Here is a 23,162-nt window from a genome sequence, read left to right as displayed (position 1 = left end):
TCATTAAGTCTTCTTCAAATATGCCAGCTCACTCCAACAGGTCACAGTATTATCATGTGGCATTAAGACATTCTCAAATTGCTTCTACAAAGTCTGGGTTGGGCAAAGTTAATTGTGTATTCTCTGCAGGAAAGGAAAATGTGTGTTACATAGCTCTTGAATTCTCCACATGATTAGGATACTACTTGGTACATGTTTCTGCATAGAGAACAAGTTCAGAGTGTAGACAGGGAACAGCATAAACTATTCAAATATTCTCTGATTTTGAACCATTATCATTCAGAACACATTAATACAAAGATTAAATTAATACCTCATCAGGATCAACAGGCTTAGTAAATACTCGGAATCGCTTGTCAATAGCAAGCCTATGTGTAACATTTCTTAAGAAAATCCTCAATTCTCTAAATGTATCTTCTTCTTGTTCTTCTAGCCGTTTCACTTCTTCTACTGTCAATGGCCTTGGCTCAGGTGGTGGTGCTACTGGGAGTACCTCCAAGGCCTGTAAAACTTCACATGAACAGAAGATTTTAGTTAACGCTCCCCCATAGCACCAAAGGTGATGAGATGATTCAGTGCAAGTGGTGGCCAGGTTCTGAAGGATTACCCTCCTTACATCCGCCAGAAACACCAGGATTTGGAATACTAAATTGCTACCATAATATCTACCCTTACGATCGTTCAGAAATGACTGGTAACTTGTAACCTGGCTACATCCTAAAACTGTACATCCTACATTATCTCTGTTACATTTCAAGGTTATCTAAGAAGCTATTAAAACTTTGAAAAAGCATTATTTATAGGACAAGAATATTAAAAGTATTAAAAATATGTTCTTCACTAGTGAATTTCTGAATTAACGAATACCTATGATATACAACACATATCACACAAGTTTACATTTGCTTAAACAGATATGCATTGCATACTCAGGATAAAAAGAGGAATATGACAGAGCTACCAAATAAGCTGGCAATTGATTTCAGGAGAAAGAGACACAATTAGAATGTCATGATCATATTAGTAGCATGAAGAAAGTGTGATGGGTCATAAAGGTATGAACAATTAATTTTGTCTAGGTTGTTAGGGAAGATTTCCTCATAAAGAAATAACTGAGTTATACTAGAAAGATAATTAATTCCTTGTAGATGGGGAATAGAAGCATTCCTGACAAACAGCAAAGATGAATGAAATTGTGAGAAGGAAGAGAATGCTGTCTATCATCAAAAGACAGAGTTCTTTATACAGAAAGAGGTGTGCTGGGGGAGTTGAGAACAAAGGTGCCCAAAATGAGCTTGGAACAAAGAATGAGGTCACACTCTGAAAGGCCGTTATGACTTAAGAACTTTAATCCATTTTAATGGGAAGTTCAGAGGCATCAACTTCTGACTGAGCTTTTGAACCTGTGTAATTAACAGGTGGCAACATGCATTAACTGAGATTTCATTCTCACTCTCTCAGAACCATTACATCCTAACCCCAATACAGGAACTAACCTGCTTTCTTTTTTGATACAGGAGGCTTAGCAGCTTGTTTGAGAATTAAATCTTCAAAAAATTTTGTTCGTTCTTCTTCACCAGGTAATTGAACATTAAAAATTTCTCCATACTCACGGATAAATAATTCTTGCACCTTTAAAAAAAGCCAAAAGAAATGCATTACACCTACACACACTACCTATGTATGTGACTAGAGGTTTTTAATGAAAATCTAAAGTATACAATAAAGAAATTTAAAAACAAAATAACCCAAGTCTTTTAAATATGCCGGATTTAAGTATATGCAATGTGTTGAACAGCTTGTTGTTAGGTGTCAAGTCAGTTCCAACTCCAGCTGCTCAGTTTGTGGCATCCTCACAACTGTTGCTATGTCTGCGTCTACTGCTACAGCCACGGTGTCGTCCATCCCATTGAGGGCCTCCTTCTTTTCCACTGACCCTCTAATTCAATAGCCTAGGGACCCCTTTAAACTGTCAAGAGCAGAGATGTCACTTTGAAGACCCAAGATGCACCTGACCCAAGCCATAGGATTTTCAATAGCCTCATATGTAAGTGAGAGTTGGACAATGAATAAGGAAGACCAAAGAAGAACTGATGCTTTTGAACTGGGGTGTTGGTGAAGAATACTGAAAATACCACATGGACAGCCAGAAGAATGCGCAAAACCATCTTGGAGGAAGTACAGCCAGAATGCTCCTTAGAAGCGAGAATGGCCAGACTTTGTCTCAAGTACTTTGGTCATGTTTTCAGAAAGGACATTCCCTGGAGAAAGATACTATGCTTGGTAAAGCAGAAGGTCAGCAAAAAAGGGGACAGCCCTTAATGAGATGGAATGACACAGTGGTTGTGACAATGAGCTCCAATATGGCAACAATTGTGAGGATGGTGCATGACCATACAGTGTTTCAATCTGTTGTACAGAGGGTCGCTATGAGTCGGAACTGACTCAACAGCCCTTAACAACAGGGACTAAAAAAACGTGTTCTTCTTTAAAACTCAAGATTTCAAACTGTAATTCCTACAGTAACTAATGTGACAATTTTTAAAGAGTCTGTTGAGATCTATTAATCTCCCTTTCACAACCCAAAGTGAGATCTAAGAATGAGGGTCATTCATTACATGCAAAAGATCCCAAAAGGATTCTGGCCGCATCTCTGAACCTTTTCAAAGCTGTTATTATGGAGTGACACAGATTAGAGAGGAAGCTATCACAGGCACCATCCTATGACAGCACCGACCATTACTGTGTAGTTACTGCCCTACAAGCACTTTTACAAGGAAAGAATGTTGAAGTTAACATAAATTAATTAAAAAAACGAGTGAATTGTGAAATGTTTTAGGTAAGCCGCACAGGGTGAGCCACCAGTCCCTGACCCTCTCGTCTAGAAACATGAAGCTATCTCTCATAACCCTTAATGGTTACTGAAAGTTTAACTGCTTGGAATCATTTACCACCTTTTTTTATAAATTAGCCAGAGATTTGTTTGAAAATACCTCCTGCCCTTTGTTTCAGTAGTGGATTAACAGAACACCGTTCTGATACCTCTAAGAGGCTTTCAGACTTATTTCTGAAATACATGTTTTCCTGTATCATGATGAATCTTTTACATGAGGGTAGATAGCTGTCTTTAACATAAATGCCTACTTGTCTCCAATCCTATTAATGTTCAAACACCATTTCACTTGAGCTCTCCACTAACACAGGAAGGCAGGATACCTTTCCTGAGACAGGCCATAATCTCAGAGTCCTCTACTTCGCTAAGTCACTCTTCACTTACCCGCTCCTTTCCAGATCTACAGGGCTTTTCCCCTGGCAGGTGGGGTGGGATGAGGGAGTTACCTCATTTATAAGACCTCCAGTTGGTTCTGTCACAGTTTGTTCATGGTGCATAGATATGATATCCCCGGGGTTGTCCTTCCTCACATGATTGTTTCTAAGCTCATCTTTGCATTTGAAATCTCTGACTGCTCATATTTGCTACACCTGTTAATTCCAGTGTCTACCTCCAGTGATTGTGTAGGAAGCCAGTCTGTACTGGAAACAGAATGTGCTCGTGCTATGTCTTTTGAGCACAAGAATAAGGTACCTTCTCCCTATTCCTCCTGGACATCAGCAGCCATGTGTTAGGTACTGCTCGACCACACCAGTCTAAAGGGCCCACCTCACTGGTCTAGCTGACAACCAACAACTCTGCTGACTGCTGCTTGGCATGCTGGAAGCCAACAGCCCGGACTGGTCCAAGGGCTCTCTCAACCATTTGCTGGTACTGACCCAGAGTTCAGAACCACTCCCACCCTTCATGCACATGCTTTGAACTGTAGTTACCTTCATCGATTTAATACCCACTGCTTTGTGTTTCATGGATTCACTGAAACTTCTAATCCTCGTTCTTTCTCCTTTTTCCAGACAAAGCTCACTTGCTTTACCCTCTGCCAGGAGCCTCTGGGTGTCTGTCTCTCAGGCACTTAAGCTGCTCACACCTTACTTTCTGCACAGCTTTGCTCAAGCGTTGTCTTCTTGGGCCTCCCTGGCCCATTTCACAGTGTGACCCTACCTACACTCTTTTGGTGGCAGGAACCTCTGAGTGTCTGTTCCTCAGGCACTTAAGCTGCTCACACCTTACTTTCTGCACAGCTTTGCTCAACTGTCATCTTCTTGAGGTCTCCCTGGCCCATTTCACAGTGTGACCCTACCTACACTCTTTTGGTACTCCCCAGCTAAATTCTTCTCTTTTCTCCATAATACTTAAGATATATTTTGTTCATTTACTTTTCAGTCTGTCTCTCCCTCAACTAAAATGTAAGCTCTAGGAGAATATAAATGTTTCTCTATTATTGTTCATTGATATGCTCCCAGTAACTAGAACCAAACCTGGCACAGAGTAAACACTCCAAATATATCTAATAAAATATTTGAATTTATCTTCCTACTAAATAATGTTCTAGAAATTATAAACCAATTTTATCAAAGGTGTGGAAAAACTCATTAAATTCATTCATAAAAAAATAATACACAGGAGACTGCAATGTCTGCATTATGGCAGCACAGTGCCTAAGGCATCTTACTGCTAACCTGAAAGTTGGTGGTTCAAACCCACCAGCCACTCTGCGGAAAGAAAACTGGGCAACCTACTTTCGTAAAGATTTACCGCTTCGGAAAAATGGAGGTTACTATGAGTTGGAATCAATTCAATGGCAGTGAGTTTGGTTTTTGGGTTTGGAGCCAGAGAGATGAGAAAAAAGTTCTTGACTTTATTTACTTAATATTCTGGTTGGGAGACAGAGTTCCCAAATTAGCACGTCATGGCAGGTAGCAACAAAAATAAAGTAGCATCAGGGAAAGAGAGAGGGAGGGATTATTGCCATAATTAAAAACTCTGATCATGAAAGACCTCGCTAAAGTGACATTGGAATATCTGAGAGAAGTGTGTTCCAAACAGAAGAAACAGAAACTTCTGTTTGTCACTGGTAGTTGTCTACACTTACACAAAGAATGGAGAACAATATGGTACGATCAAAAAATTTAAATGCATACCTCCTTTGACTCACACACAGCTATTCTACATCTAGGAACCAATGCTATAAAAATCCACATAGTAATGCCCATACAAATTAAAATGCAAGGATGTTCACTGTACCAATTTAATAGATAAAACTGGAAAAAAGTCAAAATATCAATTTATTCTGATAAATCAATTATGGTACACTTTCAACAGAAAAATCATGCAGCTCTTAAAAGGAATGAGATCCATGTACTGACAAATATTTAAGACATACTGGTAAGTGAATAAGGAACTCTGGGGCATAGTGCCTAAGGCACGTATATGACTACTAACCAGAAGGTTGGCAGTTCAAACTCACCAGCCACTCCTTGGAAGGAAGACTGGGCAATCTACTTCCAAGGAGATACTGCCTCGGAAACCCAAGGAGGGGTTGCTATGAGTTGGAATTGACTTGATGGCAGTGAGTTTGGTCTTTTGGTTTGGTAAGTGAATAAAGCAAACTGCAGAACAGTATGCATCATCTGGTCCCCTTTTTGTACGAGAGAAAAACTGTGATGTAGTGATGTAGCCTTACGGTATCCCTCTCACACCCCACCAGCACCTGTGTCACAAAGATTCACAAATGGTCATCTTTCATGAGTTAAGAAATCCTTTTCGGATCTTTTTATTCACTTCTGTAGCACTTGAATTTTTGATATTAATAACTTTCTTTTTACAGTATAGTAACTTTTTTCACCATAAATTACCTCTTCTGGCAGAGTAGAATGGGGTTTATCTGAAGTTGCAAGCAGTAAAACTGGAGCAAATGAAGGAATGTTCTGTAATAATGTGATAAATGTGGCTTTGAGGGTTGGTCCGACTATTTCCCACCACAAGTGAATGTGTGGGACATACACTATACTTGGTGCTGTTCTCTTTGCCTCACGAATTGTCTGATAGAGGAAAAAAAAAAAAAACACATTCAGTTCAAGTCAGCCCATTAGTGATGCTAGATCTACTAGTCTGGAACAGTGCTTTACTTCCCAAACTATCATACAAAACCCTCAAGTTTTTAAATGCTTTCAACAAAGGCTCACAATCTGGTTTTTAAAAAATGTTTTCTAAAAGTTTCATTTTTAGGAAAACATAATTGCTTCAAGTGACTAATAAAGAGAGTCCCTGGGCAGTGCTAACAGTTAATGTGTTTCACTGCTGACGAGAAGGCGGACAGTCTGCGTCCAAAAAACCTGCCATCGAAAACCCCATGGAGCATCGCTGTACACAAATGGGGCCACCAGTGGCTAGAGGTGCCTTGACAGCAATTTGTTTTTTACTAGTTAATTATTAAACAGCTCAAGAAATTTCGAAGCTTTTTCTGTTGTGGTAAACATGATTAAACATATAAGATATCTTCATATTAAAAATATTGAACATAAAAACAGTAAAAATAGAAGCTACAGAGTATTAATATACCAAAGAGGAGTCACTGTCCCACCTTACTCATTTAACCCTCATACTAGTTGTATGAGGTAAGCACTATCATCATTTCCATTTTGCAAATGAAACGAGCCAGAGAGATCTAATGACTTTCCCAATGTCACATAGATAGTAAGTGATGGAACTAGGATTTGCACCCATAATTTTCAACAATTAATCAAATATACACAGTTCTGTTTCATAAACCCAAAGTTAGAAATGAGGAGGGAAAATAAAAAAATGAGGCAGTTCTATATTTTGTCTTTGAAGACTCTGTCTTCCAAACAGCTTATTTGTTTGGGCAACATGAATTACCTGGGCACATGTTTCCTCAGGAGACGTAGCGCTGACTCCAAAAAGAACAGGAATGTCTAATGTATACACTGTGCATCTCTCCAAAGCATGGATGACAGCTGGTGCCAAGTGAGAGCCCTGTCCAAATCCCGGTTCTCCTACTATTAATATTCTTGGTCGAAAAGACATAGGTTGGTGACAAGCATTTCTGAAAGAAATAATAAGCTGTTTTAGAAAAAAAAAGTTGATCCCCCTCCTTCCTAGATCATTGCTTATGAACTTTCATGAGTCATAGTCTGGCCTCCATGGTTGGCCAATGGTAACATGGCTCACATGAAGCTAGAAACAACTAACCTGATTCTCAGGAGTATTTTATACAGTAATTTCTACTATACTGATGACAGTAGGAAAAAAAAAAACTCTGATATTTTAGCTTTTAAAAAAAAGCAGCTTGACAAGGGGCAAGGTTGTGGTCATTGCTTGGTCACAGCCAGCTAACCAGAGAGACCGAGTAGTTGAACCTGTGGGCTTGGGACCATAGTCACAGGGGACATCAAGCTCAATTGGCATAATATACTATAAAAACATTGTTCCACCTCCTACCTTGGTGAGTAGCAACTGGGATGTTAAAAGCTAACAAGCTGCCATCTAGATGCAACGATGGGTCTCTCCTCATCCAGAGCAAAGAAGAATGAAGAAAACCAAAATTCATGGAAACAATTAGTCCTAGCAACTGGTGCACCATCTGATCTGCAGCCTATACAACTATGAGACCAGAAGAACTAGATGGTGCCCAACTACCACTGTCTTCCACTTAAAAGGGGATCTGTGTAGGAGATCCTTGACAGAGAGGGAGAACAATGTGGAACAAAACTCAAAATCACTGGAGGAAAAAAAGGGAGGGGCCAGGTTTGCTGGTCCAATAGAGCCTGGTGGAACCAGAGACTATGGCCCCTAGCTGCCCTTCGGGTCTGTAATTGAACCCACACCTGTGGTTTCCAGCCAAACAGGGGACAGGCATATGAGCTGAACATTTACCTCAGGTAGATACACTCCTTGGAGAGAACAATCATGGGAGAAAGAAGGGCTGCTTATGCACAGGGAGACAGCTTAGGGGGCGGGAGCCCATGGAGGGCTGGACACTGGGAGGAGCTAACTATGGGGAGGAGGTGGGAGGGGAGCTGTTGTACTATGGTAAACTGTGGTCAATGTCATGAGACAAAGTATATGTGAACTGCTGTATGGAGAGTGAATTTGCTCTGTAAATCTTCACCCAAATTAAAAAAAAAAAAAAAAAAAGCAGCTTGATTGGCATCTTTTATCTTTTTCAACCACAATCTCATTTAGTTTTAAGAAATTTACACACACACACACACACACGCAATTTTAACAAGGAAAATGTACCTATTCAAATGAAGAAAATTACAATTTTCTTTTGCTTTATTAAAGGATTTCTGAGAAAGTCCATTTTCATACACTGACGGAACATCATCATCACTATACGCCAAGTCACTTTCCAGCAGAGAACAAGGCATAGCTACAAAACACAAAAAACCCGTTCCTTAGTAATTTTTCTGGATTGCAAAGCCAATCTTTGTATGTCAGTTAGCAAGTCAACATACTTCAATGATTTTTTTTTTAAGAACAAAACTTAAAATAATCAGATTAAGTTAAGGATAATCCATGGAAAGTCAATTTTATTCAAAAATCCCAAGTGAAGCACAATGAAATTACCTTCAAGAGAGCCCTCTACTAAGAAACACTTCTAGGAGGTATAAACATTTAGATTTGCTGATCATGAAAACTAACTTTAAATGGCCAATCAAGTGCTATACCTGAGTCTAGTGTTTTATTTGTTCCAATTTCTGCATGTGGAAATACTCTCTGTAGGGCTTCCAAGATCTTGTGAACAGTGCTTTGCAGTAGGGGTTTCACAATGGTGGACAGTGCCTGTGCAGGTGATGTCACAGCTCTTTGAGAGGCTGGGATCATCTTTTGCATAGCCACCTCAAAATCCTTAGCTGAGATATTAATTGAAGAGAGATTCAATTGCAGTTTCTCACTGGTGGTATAGATCTGTGGGTAGCGTCGACGTAGAGCACATAAAGCCGCTTCAGCACATATTGACTTAATATCTGCACCACAGTATCCTATTCAAAGCAACCAAGACAAACATACAAACAATTAGCATAACCACAGTTAAAGGAAAATTAAAAATCTAGTATAGTAGCAAAATAGTTAAGAATAAAACAAAATCCTATCATTTACCCAGTGAACTCAACGTGGTAGTAAAAAACTGTAGCTGACAACTTGATTTCAACCCATTTCAATCCTACAGGAAAGAGTACAACTGCCCCAGAGGGTTTCCAAGGTTGTAAATCTTCACAGAAGCAGATTACCACATCTTTGCCCCAAAGCAGCTGGTAGGTTCAAACCACTGACCTTTTGGTTAGCAGCTGAGCACTTTTACCACTACACTAGCAGGGCTCCTTACGGTAGTACTAACTACCAACAAATCAATCCATTTTTGTGAGTGAAAGATGCAAGCACTAGAGTGTGGCATAGGGGCCAAGAGCAAAAGTTTAAAAATCAGGCAGATTAGGTTTAAATTCCAGTTGGCCATTTACTAAGCACTATCTTTGGAAAATCACTTATGCTCTCTCAACCCATTTCTTCATCTATAACATGGGGATAATGGCACCTAGTTCATAGGACTGATGAGAGAATTAATTAACACATAAATTGTCGCAAAAGAGAGCTAGCGTTACTACTGTGCACTTCAATTGCTCTTGACATTCTCTGATGGCCAATTTGTCAAACAGCTCTACTTAATATCCTGGACTTTGTGAGGAAAAACATGCCACAAATAAGAGTGCTGAGAAACAAATGTAATCTCTTACTTCTTTTAATATAACCTTGAGGTTAGAATTTGTATCAGTTTTAAAATTTGAAATGAAGGGAATATTCATTTTAACTGCTTAAAAACAATGTTTACCAACACAGTTTTCTGCTAGCTCTTCTAGAAATATGTCCAGTGGTTTCGGATTCCAATCTCTTGTGTGAATTTTTAGAATTTCTTTTCGAGCCTACAAATAAAAAACAGTTTGATGTTTTATATTTATAGAAAGAAAATGCTATTCAAGTTAGAATAACTTCCAATTTAAAATACTTTTGATTATCTAAAACTTTAGTCTACCATTCTTTACAGAAATTAATACCTAACATAAGCAGAAATATTTAAAGATGAAATACAGTGAAAATGAGGAAACAGGTCTATCAGCGGGGATCTAAGAAGCTTGGCTTCACTGTTAAACAGATTGGCATTTACAGTGCTCCAGCCCACTCATCAGAGACATAAAGGAGAGGAGTTGACCTCTGAATGGTGTTATGCTGGTGCCGGTTAAGAGCTGTTTTTCAGAGCAGTGGCAGCCCTCTCCAGATTTTCTTGCCTGGCTCTCAAATGATTAAGTGGTTTTGAAACAACTTGGTAGGATTATACAGTGAAGTCCATGAAAAACCCAAAGCTAAAAACTGACTAAGGACAGTTTGCTCATTAGGCTATGTACTCTGAGGCAAAATAAAATTTCATGGCTGACAATGTTCTAAAGGTTGTGGTCAAATTTAAGTAATTTAAAGAGAAATCTTAGGGAGGTATTATTATAATTTTAAAGAAAAAATTTTTTTAAAAATATATTCTTCTGAGTTAATTTGTAGTATCACTTTGTAAGGTCATGATACAAAATTTAATAATCTTCAAATTTTCACTGTACCAAGACTTGTTAATGCTAAAAGGCAACATATTTTGTAAAAATTTGACAAAGTTTAAATGCTTACATCTTTATCAGGTAGGCTAAAAAGGAATTCTCTGTCAAAGCGACCAGGCCTTCGTAAAGCGGGGTCTATTGAATCTAGCCTGTTTGTAGCACCAATGACCACAATCTCTCCTCTGCTGTCCAATCCATCCATAAGAGCTAGCAGGGTGGAGACAATAGAACTAAATGAGAAAAACAAGAGAAAAAAAGAGGAATTCTTGTAAAATTGTACCCAAATCACAATTAAAAGTTAAAAAAAAGATTAATTTTATGAACAATCAATAAATTATCCAGTAATATTTCTTATTTCAATAAGATTTATCAAAAAATTTTCTCAGTACATCTCACTACTTTCAATGGATTTAAAAAAAAAAATCTGTAAAATAACGTACTAAATGAGATTTAAGAGCTCAAACACAGTAGAAAACATAGATGATGCCTAGAGTGCCACAAATAGAGCCTGGATGCCACTACAGAAAAGAGATTTCACAAAGGAACTTGAGATTCCCAAACAAGCATGCAACATTAAAAAAAAAAAAAAGATACTTGTAAAAAAAAAAGTAGTACCAGGTAGGAGAAGAATCTAAAAGTTATAAAATGTTCCAGTAGGTATACATTGTCAAACAAATAACTCCAAAATAAAATAGAGAGAGAAACAAACAATTTCAATTTTTTCTAGACCTTTTATTAGGGAGAGGCAATGGTGAAAGTGGTCTTCATGTCTCCATCATCTAGCCTCAATAGTTACCAGTTCTCTTTCTTTAGGTCTCTAATAGCTCTTTTTAAAAAAGCAAACCTCAAGTTCCGGCAAGATGGCGAACTAGGCACAAGGACTGCACAAACGCTCTTCAACAAAAAAAAGCAAACCTCATACACATCACTTCATCCACAAATATTTCATGTAAATACTTCATGTTCATCAACAATTGAGTTACCCTGAATCATGGTCTCATGGTCTGTACAGGGAAGGAAGAAGTAATGACCAACTCTTCCATTTACCAACATTCAGAGTAATAAGTCGGGGAGTCAGCAACCTCTGGGGTGATCAAGGAGATTTTTTTTATGAAAGTGTCATTAAAAACGGATACATTTTTATGGGTTGATGTATTTCAATCTATTATAGTCAGTACTATTTTTTATGCACAAACTGTCTCATCTTTGGCCAATAAGAGCCCCTTCAAAATTGGCTCTTATGTCATTCTCAGATGACCTCAGCAGTCCTTGACTGTTTCCCATTCTGGGTACTAAATGAACTAATGACTGCAGGGTCATCATTGTTTGTAGGTCTTTTTAGTGTCCAGAGGTAGAAATTCTTTTTTAAATAAACTCCTCATTGATATTATGTGTTCTCTTTCTCTTACGCTGAAAATCTTATTTCCTAATAAGATTCACATAATTATTTATTTGCATTATTCCATAATATTATTAGTAACAATAAGATACAGAATACAGCTTAAGATCTGTTGATTTTTTTGTTCTTAGAATATATCCCACAATATATTAAAAGGCTACATTTCAGAATTACTTGAGAAAATTTTCCCGTATGTTCATGCTACGCACTTGAAGGACAGATTCACCGTTTTCAGTTTATTAAATTTTTAAAAATTATGTAAAATATTTATATGGTTCTGAAGTCAATGATATAAAATAAGGTAAGTGCAGAGGTCTCCTTTCCTTTGTCCCTTTTCTCTAATGTCTCACATCCCAACAGATCTTTCTCTGCGCCGCCCACAATGTTTGTAGTTTATTCTTCCATTATTTCTTTTAAAAAATAAGCAAACATGTAACTTCCTAAAAAGCCTAATCTAATAAAAATGTTTACTCTGTCAGATTCTAAAGTCTTTGGTTAAAAAAAAAAGTACACTAAATTTCTCTTAAAAAATATTTGTGAATATGTTCTTGTTTGCTACAATTTTTCTATAGTTTTTCTTCCTAAATTTCTCCAATACCTTTAAAACTATCCCAAAATGCATTTAATAGGTACTCAATTAATTGACTGCAAGGAGATGGTAAAAAAACAAAACTCACTGTCACTGAGTCAATTCTGACTCAGAGCAACCCTATAAGACAGAGCAGAACTGCCCCACAAGGTGCCTGAGGCTGTAATTCATTATGGAAGCAGACTGCCTTGTCTTTCTCCTGTGGAAGAGGTGGTAGTATTTCTCCTCCCTAGCACAATGAATACAGTGAGGCTGATGATGAAACAAGTCCACCATATATAAAAAGTCTGTAAGATTACTGGTAGGACATACATAGATGCAACCATTTTTAAGTACTTAATGCTATAACTTACAGCTACAAATTAAATTACATAGAATAAAGTTAAAGGCAGCCACCAGAAAACAGTAAATATAGTTAGGTGTTAGAAAAGTCCAAACCTATTCCTCATACCATGGAAGGGCTGCAGTTTTCTCATCTCTACAATGAGGAAGCTGAACTAGTGTTAGAATCTTAAAACTAGCAGTCATGGCCTAAGACTTATTTTGTTTGGCCCAGACAGTGTCTTAAAAGTATCTAAATTAGCTGACAATGTATAAAAGACACTCAAAAATTTCTATATAACATTTGAGAAAGAGAGCTAATCTATTATTTAAGTTTGGGTCAACTTTTGTACTTCAGTAGTTAGTAGGTTAGAGCTAAAATCAACGGGCTATGATGTTAAGACCAAGTATGCAGCCACATGCCCCACCACGGATAGCCCCTCTCTCATCACTGGCCTGTCTTACTCATTTGGCTTACTTGGCTGGCCTGTGGTATGTTAACTTTGCATTAAGAGTTAAATCTTCTGTAACCAAGATTTTTAAACTGTGTTTTAGAGCACCCCACCACCCAAAACAGGTTCACATTTTCTTATGGTACTACTGTAAAACCTGCAAATGTCAGAACCTATATAAGGGTAATCTGTCAGAAAAGGAAAATGCAAGTATTTTCCACTAAATTAGCAACAGACAAGTAGTAAGACCACACCCTATTGAAGGTGGACAACTTGAGAGACCCAGAAAATCAAGGCCGTCCTGTTGAGGTTTCATTGTATAGACTGGGATCTACTACCAAAAACTCAAAGTGACTCTTGGACAGAGTAGAACTGCCCTATACAGTTTCCAGGGCTGCAAATCTTTATGGAAGAAGGCTGCCACATCTTTCTCCCACAGAGTGGCTGGTAGATTCAAACTGCTAATCTTAGTCAGCAGCAGAGCGCATAACCACTGTGCCACCAGTGCTCATTTTGAGTCAGAACTGGATCAGTGGCAATGGGTATGAGTATTACAAAAAAATTAAATCAGTGGTTTGTAAAGTTCTTTCTTAGTGTTGTAATTTGACATTCTCTCTCTCATGCACTGTCAAATATAGCTTAGAATGTAGGAGGAAAGGCAGACGTGCCAGCAAACCAATTTTACCTGTGAATTTGATCCTGTCTGCTTGATCGTACTGGAGCCAGACCATCAATTTCATCAAAGAAAATAATTGATGGGCGCATCTGATAGGCCTAGAAAGCAGGTCAAGTAGTCCATGTTACCATAAAAGTCCTCAGGTATGTAAACTTAACACAAGCCATTTTAATCCATTTTTATTCAAACTTGCTTATCAGAAAATAATTTATCAATATAAATTATAAACTCAAGAACTGTTTCAATGATTCAGGTTAAATTATAACAGCATATAGTTTCATTTTATTTGCTTTTTCAATCAGAAATATTTAGTGAACCTAAAGATTATATACCTTATATTGCTATAGTAATTGATCACAAAAGAAATATCTGTTAAAGACTAATCATAAAAACATGGCAAAGGAGAAGATGTGACCCAGCTGTCTTGCATGTTAGGATGGGAAAATGCTATTAGCAAGATCCCAGTTTGATCTACTTCTGGAAAGCTACTACTGCTCTCTCTCTAGGTGTGCAACTTAAGATGCTGAAGAATTTGGATTCAACTACAGCCATCCCTCAGTTTCCATGGGGGATGTGGTTCCGGGACTCTCCACGGGTAATCAAATTTGCAGATGTTCAAGTCCCTTATATAAAATGGGGTAGTACGGCACAGTATTTCATATAAACTACACATATATAACCTTTCAAGTTTTAAACCACGTCCAGATTGCTTCTGATGCCTTTGAGGGATTGCATTGACCATCGAATGGCTTCCCCTCCTACTCCACAAATACTTCCAATCTGCAGTTGGTTAAATTCACAGATGTGGAACTCTGGATATGGAGAGCTGACTATGCTTCTTTTTCTTCTTACTATAAAGCTGTTCACTGCTGATTGGTGTTATCTTGACATAGAAAGAAAAATAATCTAGAAAGGTTTTATATTTCGTTCAATTCTTTTGAATCTGTTTGTATGAAAAGTGATTAAATGCAAAATTTATCTAACCCTTAAATGTACATCTGCACTGATTGGAATTATCTATACAGATCAATTTTAGTATCATACCTGGTCAAATAACAGTCGTAGCTGCCTCTCAGATTCTCCTACCCATTTACTCAGGCAGTCGGCACCCTTCCTCATGAAAAATGCTGCTCTTTTATCCCCCTGACTGCACTCATTGGCAAGTGCTCTAGCAACCAGAGTTTTTCCAGTTCCAGGAGGACCATAAAACAAACAACCTCTGTAAAAGAATACGTAATATTTTAGTACTACATTAAAAAGCAGATGTTTAAGCAAAATATAAAACAAAATTAGGAACCAATTTCATAAATTCACTTAAATAGTAGAAAGAAGTAAGACAACTGAAATATAGTTTCAACCCACAAAACATACTTTAAAACCCAGGAATTACTATTAAAGCTATAAAGAAAACCTTTTATTTGGAATAGATTTTCTTTTATTTGTTGATCAAATTACCTTGCATACCCATCATGCTTAAAAGAACCTGGTAATTAATTTTATGACAGGTAATGGGGAAGCACCGCAGATTCCATCCAGAATCTTCAATCTCGGGGTCAGTAACATAACACCCAAAGGTTACCAAGAAAACACATTGGGAATGAAGAGGAGAGAAAACAGAGTATGTTAAAAAAAAAGAGAGAGAGAGAGAGAGAGAACCTAATGGAAGAAAACATAATCACAAATGTATTAAGGAATAAAACCAAAAAAAATGACAAGAAACGGACATAATCAAATCCAGAAGGGAAAAGACAAGGAAACTGTTAAGAAAAGGAAACAATCAGCCCAATGAATAGAATAACCTATCTCTACCTCAAAGTATAGATGCCAAGATGCAGAATTTTCAAAGGTAACTTTTTTTTTTTTTTTTTTAGGATTTGGGTGAAGATTTACAGAGTAAATTCACTTTTCATACAGCAGTTCACATATACTTTGTCTCATGTCACTGACCAAAATTTACAATGCAGCAGCTCCCCTCCCACTTCCTCCCCATAGTTACCTCCTCCCAGTGTCCATCCCTTCATACTCTTCTGCACCCTGAGCTATCTCCCTGTGCATAAGCAGCCCTTCCTTCTCCCATGATTGTTCTCTCCAGGGCGTGTGTCTACTTGAGGTAAATGTTTAACTCACATGCCTGTACTTTGTTTGGCTGGAAACCACAGTTGTGGGTTCAATTCCAGACCTGAAGGGCAACTAGGGGCCATAGTCTCAGTGGTTACACCAGGCTCCATTGGACCAGCAAACCTGGTCCCCACCTTCTTTTTTTTTTTGCCTCCAAACGATTTTGAGTTTTGTACCACATTGTTCTCCCTCTTTATGTAGGATCTCCTACATCCCTTCCAAGTGGATGGCAGAGGTAGCTGGGCACCATCTAGTTCTTCTGGTCTCATAGTTGTATAGGTTGCAGATCGGATGGTGTACCAGTCGCTAGGACTGATTGTTTCCATTAATTTTGGTTTTCTTCTTTCTTCTTGACGAGGAGAGACCTGTTGTTGCATCTAGATGGCAGCTTCCTAGCTTTTAAGGTCCCAGTCGCTACTCGCCAAAGTAGTAGGTGGAACAATGTTTTGTATAGTATGTTATGCCAATTGAGCTTGATGTCCCTCAAAGGTAACTTTTGAGCCAACAATTTTATTTCTAAGCCTCAAGAATATCTCAAGAAGAAATTAAACACTTACACAGAGGAAACAATGTAATGTTCATGAAACTGACATTTGTAATAATGAAAACTGAGAAGAAAACTAAATAGCCAAAAATGGCAGAATCAGTTAAAATGTGATACAGCCACACAATGGAATACTATTTAGCTATTGACATGGAAAAGGTAACAAACCACAAGAACAGAGTAGATTAACACAATCATATAATTTAATTTGTATGGAGGAAAATGCATATTGTAAGGAAAGAGAAAATGTAGAGGAAAAAAGTCAAGGGCTATGCTGTTCCTTTTTAAAAGTCACCAAATTACTTTAATTAGATGCATCCATCATTTCCTGTAAGAAATGCTATTATTTAATATTGGTACCTTTGTGACTTTTTACATTATAAAATCTCCTTGAAATTCACCAATTTCACTGTGAGTGATTTATGCCATATTACTTGGTAACAGAAAAGAAAAAGGCTCACTAATTTTAAAAGAGGAGCTCTGGTAGCATAGTGGCTAAAAGCACTTGACTGCTAACCAGAAGGCTGGCGGTTCAAACCCACCAGCCACTCCTCGGAAGGAAGGTTGGGCAATCCTACTTCCGTAGTGATACTGCCTCGGAAACCCAAGGAGGGGTCGCTATGAGTCGGGGCCGACTCGACGGCACATAACAACAACAACAACAATTTTAAAAGGTTCACGTAATCACCACGATTCCATGCTGGTGATTCAGGGAGAAAAGCTGTGTAACAAAAAGGAATCAGGGTTAGGGTTTGAAAATGGGTTAATAAAATTGGACGTCATCAAAATGGAAATTCTGGCACATCAAAGGACTTCAGTAAGAAAGAGATAATCTACATGAGAGAAAATACTTGGGACTCTGATCAAGATTTTAATATCCAGGATATATACAGAACTCCTACAACTCAAAAACAAGAAGATAAACAATATAATCTATAAATGGGCAAAGGGCTTGAATAGATTTACGAATGGTCAATAAGCATATGAAAAGATGCTTAAGATCATTAGTCATTAGAGAAATGCAAATCAAAACCACGAGATACCATTTCACATGCATTAGGATGGCTATTAGCAGGAAAAGTGAAAACCAACATGTTGGCGAGAATGTGGAGAAACTGGAACATTGATGATGGATTGTAAAATGGTGCAGCCACTTTGGAAAAGTTTGGTGGTTCCTCAAAAAGTAAACCTAGAGCTACTACATGATCCAACAATTCCACTCCTACCCATATACCCAGAGACTTGGAAGCAGGAACTCAAACACATCGTGTATACCAATGCTCACTGCAGCACTATTCGTAACAGCCAAAAGGTGGAAAGAGCCCAAGGGTCCATCAATAGATGAATGAATACACAAAATGTGGTATTTATGTACAATGGAAAAGAAAGCCATAAAAACAAAATTCTGATACACTCTATGAGATGGATGATCCTAAAAACATTATGCAGAGTGAAGTAATAAGCAGGCACAAATATTGTATGAATCATCTAGAAGAGGAAAATGCATAGAAACAGAAGTGTGCTGTTTTAGTCATTTGTAAGTGTACACTTCACTGACATTACAGTCTCCATGTTGTGCCACCATTACCACTATCCATTTCCAAAAGCTTGATATCACCTCAAATAAGATACTCCTAGAGAATGTGCTTCACCAAAACACATCTACAAACCCAGCAAGCCTTAGTGAATCTGGGAAACAGGGAACTCATCGCTGAAACAAAAATGGAAGGAAATCCCTGTCACGACGGTGATTGGAAGGTGCAAGGCTGAGCTGTGCTATGGAATTAAGAACTAGCAATCCAGAGTGAAGCAGAAAAGAGGCTCCAAGAAGGATGCATCTTAAAATAGGTTACATGATATGTCTGACTGCTGAGAAATGTTCTACAGCTCTGGTGAAGACTTTGTGGATGAATCGATGACAAGTACATGTAAAACTAAGCACAAAAACAAAACAAGCAGATAACAACGTGGGGGAAGAGGAGACTTGTACAAGGAAATATGGTCATAATATACCACACGTGGCTCAACTGTGAGCAAACTTACATAATCATAATGCACTGCAAACTGACTTAACTCAACAACTGTGTAACTCCTGGGAGCTGAGGAGGAAAGTAAAAAACCTGTGTATATGGACAGTGGGGAAAGTAAGAGAGCCAAATACTCAATGCTCAGAGTTAAAGTCTATTGTTATGTCTAAAAATGGAAAAGTCCACTCTGGTGGTGCGGTGGGTAAGGCATTTGGCTGCTAACCAGAAGGTGGCAGTTCAAACCCACCAGTTGCTCTGTGGGAGGAAGATGAGGCAATCTACTTCAGTAAAGACTTACAGCCTTGGAAACCCTAGGGGTGTCACTATGAGTTCAAATTGACTCAATGGCAGTGGGTGAGATAAATATTTAACAACTAAAGGAGTGGAGGGAGGGTGAGCTCTGCAAAGTGGGATCTGGGGATGAGGAAGGGTAGAAAAGGGGCAACTACCATTTTTCTTTATATGACTTACAGTACTATTTGACTTTTTACACTGTTACTTTGATATAAATTTAAAACTAGATTTTAAAAATGAAAGAAAAACTAGAGCGTGTGTAGGAGGAATTGCATTAGATGTATGAAAAGTCATGGAGAATGATTTTTTAAAAATATTTTTTGTGTTAAATACTGAAAAAGTTAAAATATCCAAAGCGCCCAGGACTTTTCATAAAAAAATGTAAATTAAATCACCATAGATCTGAAAAATTTCAACAGAGAAGCATTTTCTTTCTACACAAAAGCAGTATAGCAGATTTTGGTTAAGTGAAAACTATAATTAAATTACCTTGGAGGTTGAATTTTGAACTTTTCAAAGACTTCTGGGTAAAGTAATGGAAAAACCACCATCTCTTTTAGAGCTGCGATATGATTAGATAGGCCACCAACACTATCAAATCGTATCTGGTAATAGAAGGGAAATATTGACATTATTGAATACGAAATCAAAATTAAAATGTCACCTGCTACCGAATTATACATAATCCATATACAGTCAACTAAGTAATAGTATCTTAGCTGTGGCCTGAGGAAAAAAGGAAAAAAGTCTTGTAAAGGTTCAGTTTCAGATTAAACTACAACCAAACACACCATATCTGGTTTCCTTTTAATTTCAAAACTAACTAAAGCAAATGATCAATATTACAGTTCAAGCGTACATCTCAAAACATAGTACTCACTGAAGAATCTAGCTGCATCGGATCAACATCAGCAAGGCTTGCTCCAATTTTCATTCGATCTTTATAAATTCCTTTTAATTCATCTTTCCGAAAATTGAGTGGGAGGAACCTGTTGAAAAAGATTTTTTAAAAAATCTATTCCTCCACCTTCCCCAAATTGTATGCTAGATTATGGACATTTTTCTTAGAAATTGAATTTTTTTAATTTCAAATAAAGCAATCTTGAAATGTACATGTTTCAGTGTCCTTATTTTATTTACAGAGGAGGGAACTGAGGCCTAGAGTGTTACATATGAAGTAATCCATAGTGGAGAATTCACAATGCCTCTACCTATTATCATAATTGTGTCTACTGGACACAATTTGTTAGTAACCACTAATAATCTTTGGCTTCTATTTTTTCTAGCCTATCTAGGAATTTTCTCACCCCTCACCCCCATCCCTAATAACCAGCAAAGAAAGTTTCCTTCCATGTACCAAACTTTCCTTTGCTTTTTTAATAGTGGACTCATAGAATATTTGCCCTTCTGTGATATTTATTTCACTCAGCATAATGTCCTCCAAGTTCATCCATGTTATTAGGTTTTTTTTGCCAATCCTTCATTATTCTTTAGTATTACATGGTATTCCATTGTGTATATGTACCATAGTTTGGTTATCCATTCATCCATTGATGGGCACTTAAGTTGTTTCCATTCTTTGCTATTGTGAATAGTGCTGCAGTGAACATGGGTGTGCATGTATCTATTCATGCCCTGTCTCTCACTTCTTTAGGATATATACCTAGCAATGGGATTGCTGGATTAAATACTATTTCTAACTTTTTAAGGAATCGCCGTACCAATTTCCACAGTGGTTGTATCATTTTATAGTCCCACCAGCAGTGTACGAGAGTACCAATCTCTCCACATCCTCATCAGCATTTGTTATTTTTTGTCTTGTTGAACTTTGCTATTAACGCTGGAGCAACATGGTATCTCATTGTTGTTTTGATAGTGCATAAGGCACTTGACTGCTAATCAGAAGGCTGGTGGTTCAAACCCACCAGCCACTCCTTGGAAGGAAGGCTGGACAATCTACTTCCATAGTGATACTGCCTCGGAAACCCAAGGAGGGGTCGATATGAGTCAGATCCAACTTGATGGCAGTGAGTAATGGCTAATGATCGTGAACATTTCTTCATGTGTTTGTTGGTTGCCTGAATATCTTCTTTGATGAAGTGTCTGCTATTTTTTAATTGGATTCTTTGTTTTTTTGATGTTGAGGTGTTGTAATTTTCTATAAATTTTAGCGATAAGTCCTTTGTCTTATGTCACTGCTGAGTATTTTTTCCCAATCTGTAGGTTCTCTCTTTACTCTTTTGGAGAAGCCTTTTGATCCACGTAAGAATTTAATTTTTAGAAGGTCCCAATCATCTAGTTCATCTTCTGTTGCTTGTGCATCTTGGGTTATGCTTGATAATCTGTTTATGCCATAAATTAGAGCCTCTAAATTTGCTTCTATTTTTTCTTTCATGAACTTTATAGTTTTAGGTTTCATATTTAAGTCTTTGATCCATCTGGAGTTAGTTTTTGTGTATGGTGCAAGGTATGGATTTTGTTTCATTTTTCTGTATATTGATATCCAGTTTTGCCAGCACTATTTGTGAAAGAGGCTCTCTCTTCCCCATTTAATAGATTTCGGCCCTTTGTCAAAGACCAGCTGACCATGGATCAATGGATCTATTTCTGGGTTCTCAGTTCTGTTCCACTGGTCTATGTGTTTGTTGTTGTACCAACACCAGGTTGTCTTGACAACTATGGCTATATAGTAGGTTTTGAGATCTGAGAGTGTGAGACCTCCTACTTTGTTCTTCTTTTGTGCTTTGCTTATCTGAGGTCCCTTTCCTTTCCATATAAAATTAGTGATTTTTTTTTCCATATCTTTAAAGGATGTTGATGGAACCTGGATTGGGATTTGCACTGAATGCATAGATTGCTTTGGGTAGTATTGACATTTTCACAATGTTCAATCTTCCTGTCCAGGAGCACTCTTGCATAATTTTTTAATCAGCCAAACTGTACACATTCCTAAATTATCTAACTTTCTTACCACTTAAAAAAAGATGTCTATTAGTTTAAAGGGAGCTCTGGTAGCATAGTGCCTAAGGCATGTGACTGCTAACCAGAAGGCTTGCAGTTCAAACTCACCAGCTACTCCTCAGAAGGAAGGTTGAACAATCTACTTCCGTAGTGATACTGCCTCAGAAACCCAAGGGTAGGGGTTGCTATGAGTCTCATTCGACTCGACAGCAGTAAGTTTGGTTTTTGGTTTGTGTTAGTTCAGAAAGGCACTGATATGGCACTTACCTGCTCATAGCTCTATTACGGCTTCTTTTCCTTCGCCTTTCAAATTGTTGTTCATCTTCAGAAGAGGAAGATGAAGTAGAGTCACTACTGTGGATTGCATGCCTTCGTCTAAAGTAAGGAGGAAAATTTAAGTCATCATGAGGGAAGATGGATAATAAAGGGGCACAAGAGCCAAACATTAGAAAAACACAATGATCCAAAAATTAATATACTTGCTGGATCACTAAAACAGCTTATTTGGGTTGAATCTTTTGAAGGGAACAAAAGATCTGGATAACAGAGAGGAAGAGGAAAAAAAGACAGTAGGTTACATGAAATGTTCATTAAGATAGAAGACTGTGTAGGGAGAGTAACTTCTTAGTCTTGAAATAAATCAGTTATCCTCAAAGAGAATGGAGAGAAAAAGAAGGTTGTAGGATATCTGAAAGTATAATTTGAAAACACTATTTTCAATATTAGGAGCTCTGGTGGCATAGTGCTTAAGGCATCTGACTGACTGCTAACCAGAAGGCTGGCGGTTCAAACCCACCAGCCACTCCTCAGAAGAAAGGGGGGGCAATCTACCTCTGTAGTGATACCACCTCAGAAACCCAAGGAGAGGGGTTGCTATGAGTTGCATCCGACTCGACGACAGTGCATTTGGTTTTTTATCTTCTTTAATTTTATGTATCATTTCATATGAACAGCAGAACAAAACACTGCCCAATCCTGCGCCAGCTCCATGATCCTTGCTATACTCGAGCCCATCACCGCAGCCACTGTGTCAATCCATCTTGTTGAGGGCCTTCCCCTGCCTCGTTGACCTTACCAAGCATGACATCCTTCCTCAAGGAATGGTCCCTTCTGACAACGTGACCAAAGTAGGTGAGACAAAGTCTGGCCATTCTTGCTTCCAAGGAGTATGTCGGCTGCACTTCCTCCAGGACAGATCTGTTAGTTCTTTTAGCAGTCCATGGTACTTTCAGCATTCTTCGCCAGCACCACAACTCAAAAGCATCA

At 38.0% G+C, this 23,162-nt stretch overlaps 1 protein-coding gene across 1 annotated transcript in view; it reads right to left on the bottom strand.

Annotated features, from left to right (window-relative positions):
• ATAD2 (ATPase family AAA domain containing 2) overlaps positions 1-23,162 on the bottom strand; it is a 65,487-nt gene that overhangs the window by 11,076 nt on the left and 31,249 nt on the right. The window contains exons 9-21 of the mRNA XM_007943429.1: positions 22,164-22,271; positions 19,816-19,924; positions 19,425-19,540; positions 14,997-15,171; positions 13,962-14,050; positions 10,586-10,745; positions 9,747-9,837; positions 8,587-8,901; positions 8,156-8,288; positions 6,773-6,959; positions 5,749-5,934; positions 1,497-1,632; positions 314-510 (exon numbers count right to left, since the gene is read on the bottom strand). Coding sequence (XP_007941620.1) covers positions 314-510; positions 1,497-1,632; positions 5,749-5,934; positions 6,773-6,959; positions 8,156-8,288; positions 8,587-8,901; positions 9,747-9,837; positions 10,586-10,745; positions 13,962-14,050; positions 14,997-15,171; positions 19,425-19,540; positions 19,816-19,924; positions 22,164-22,271 — 2,002 coding nt within the window. The remainder of the gene's footprint in view (positions 1-313; positions 511-1,496; positions 1,633-5,748; positions 5,935-6,772; positions 6,960-8,155; positions 8,289-8,586; positions 8,902-9,746; positions 9,838-10,585; positions 10,746-13,961; positions 14,051-14,996; positions 15,172-19,424; positions 19,541-19,815; positions 19,925-22,163; positions 22,272-23,162) is intronic.

Source organism: Orycteropus afer, unplaced genomic scaffold (assembly GCF_000298275.1).
Source record: "Orycteropus afer afer isolate SDZICR_OR568_19922 unplaced genomic scaffold, OryAfe1.0 scaffold00106, whole genome shotgun sequence".
NCBI lineage: Eukaryota > Metazoa > Chordata > Mammalia > Tubulidentata > Orycteropodidae > Orycteropus > Orycteropus afer.
This window is presented reverse-complemented; position numbering and strand designations above follow the sequence as displayed.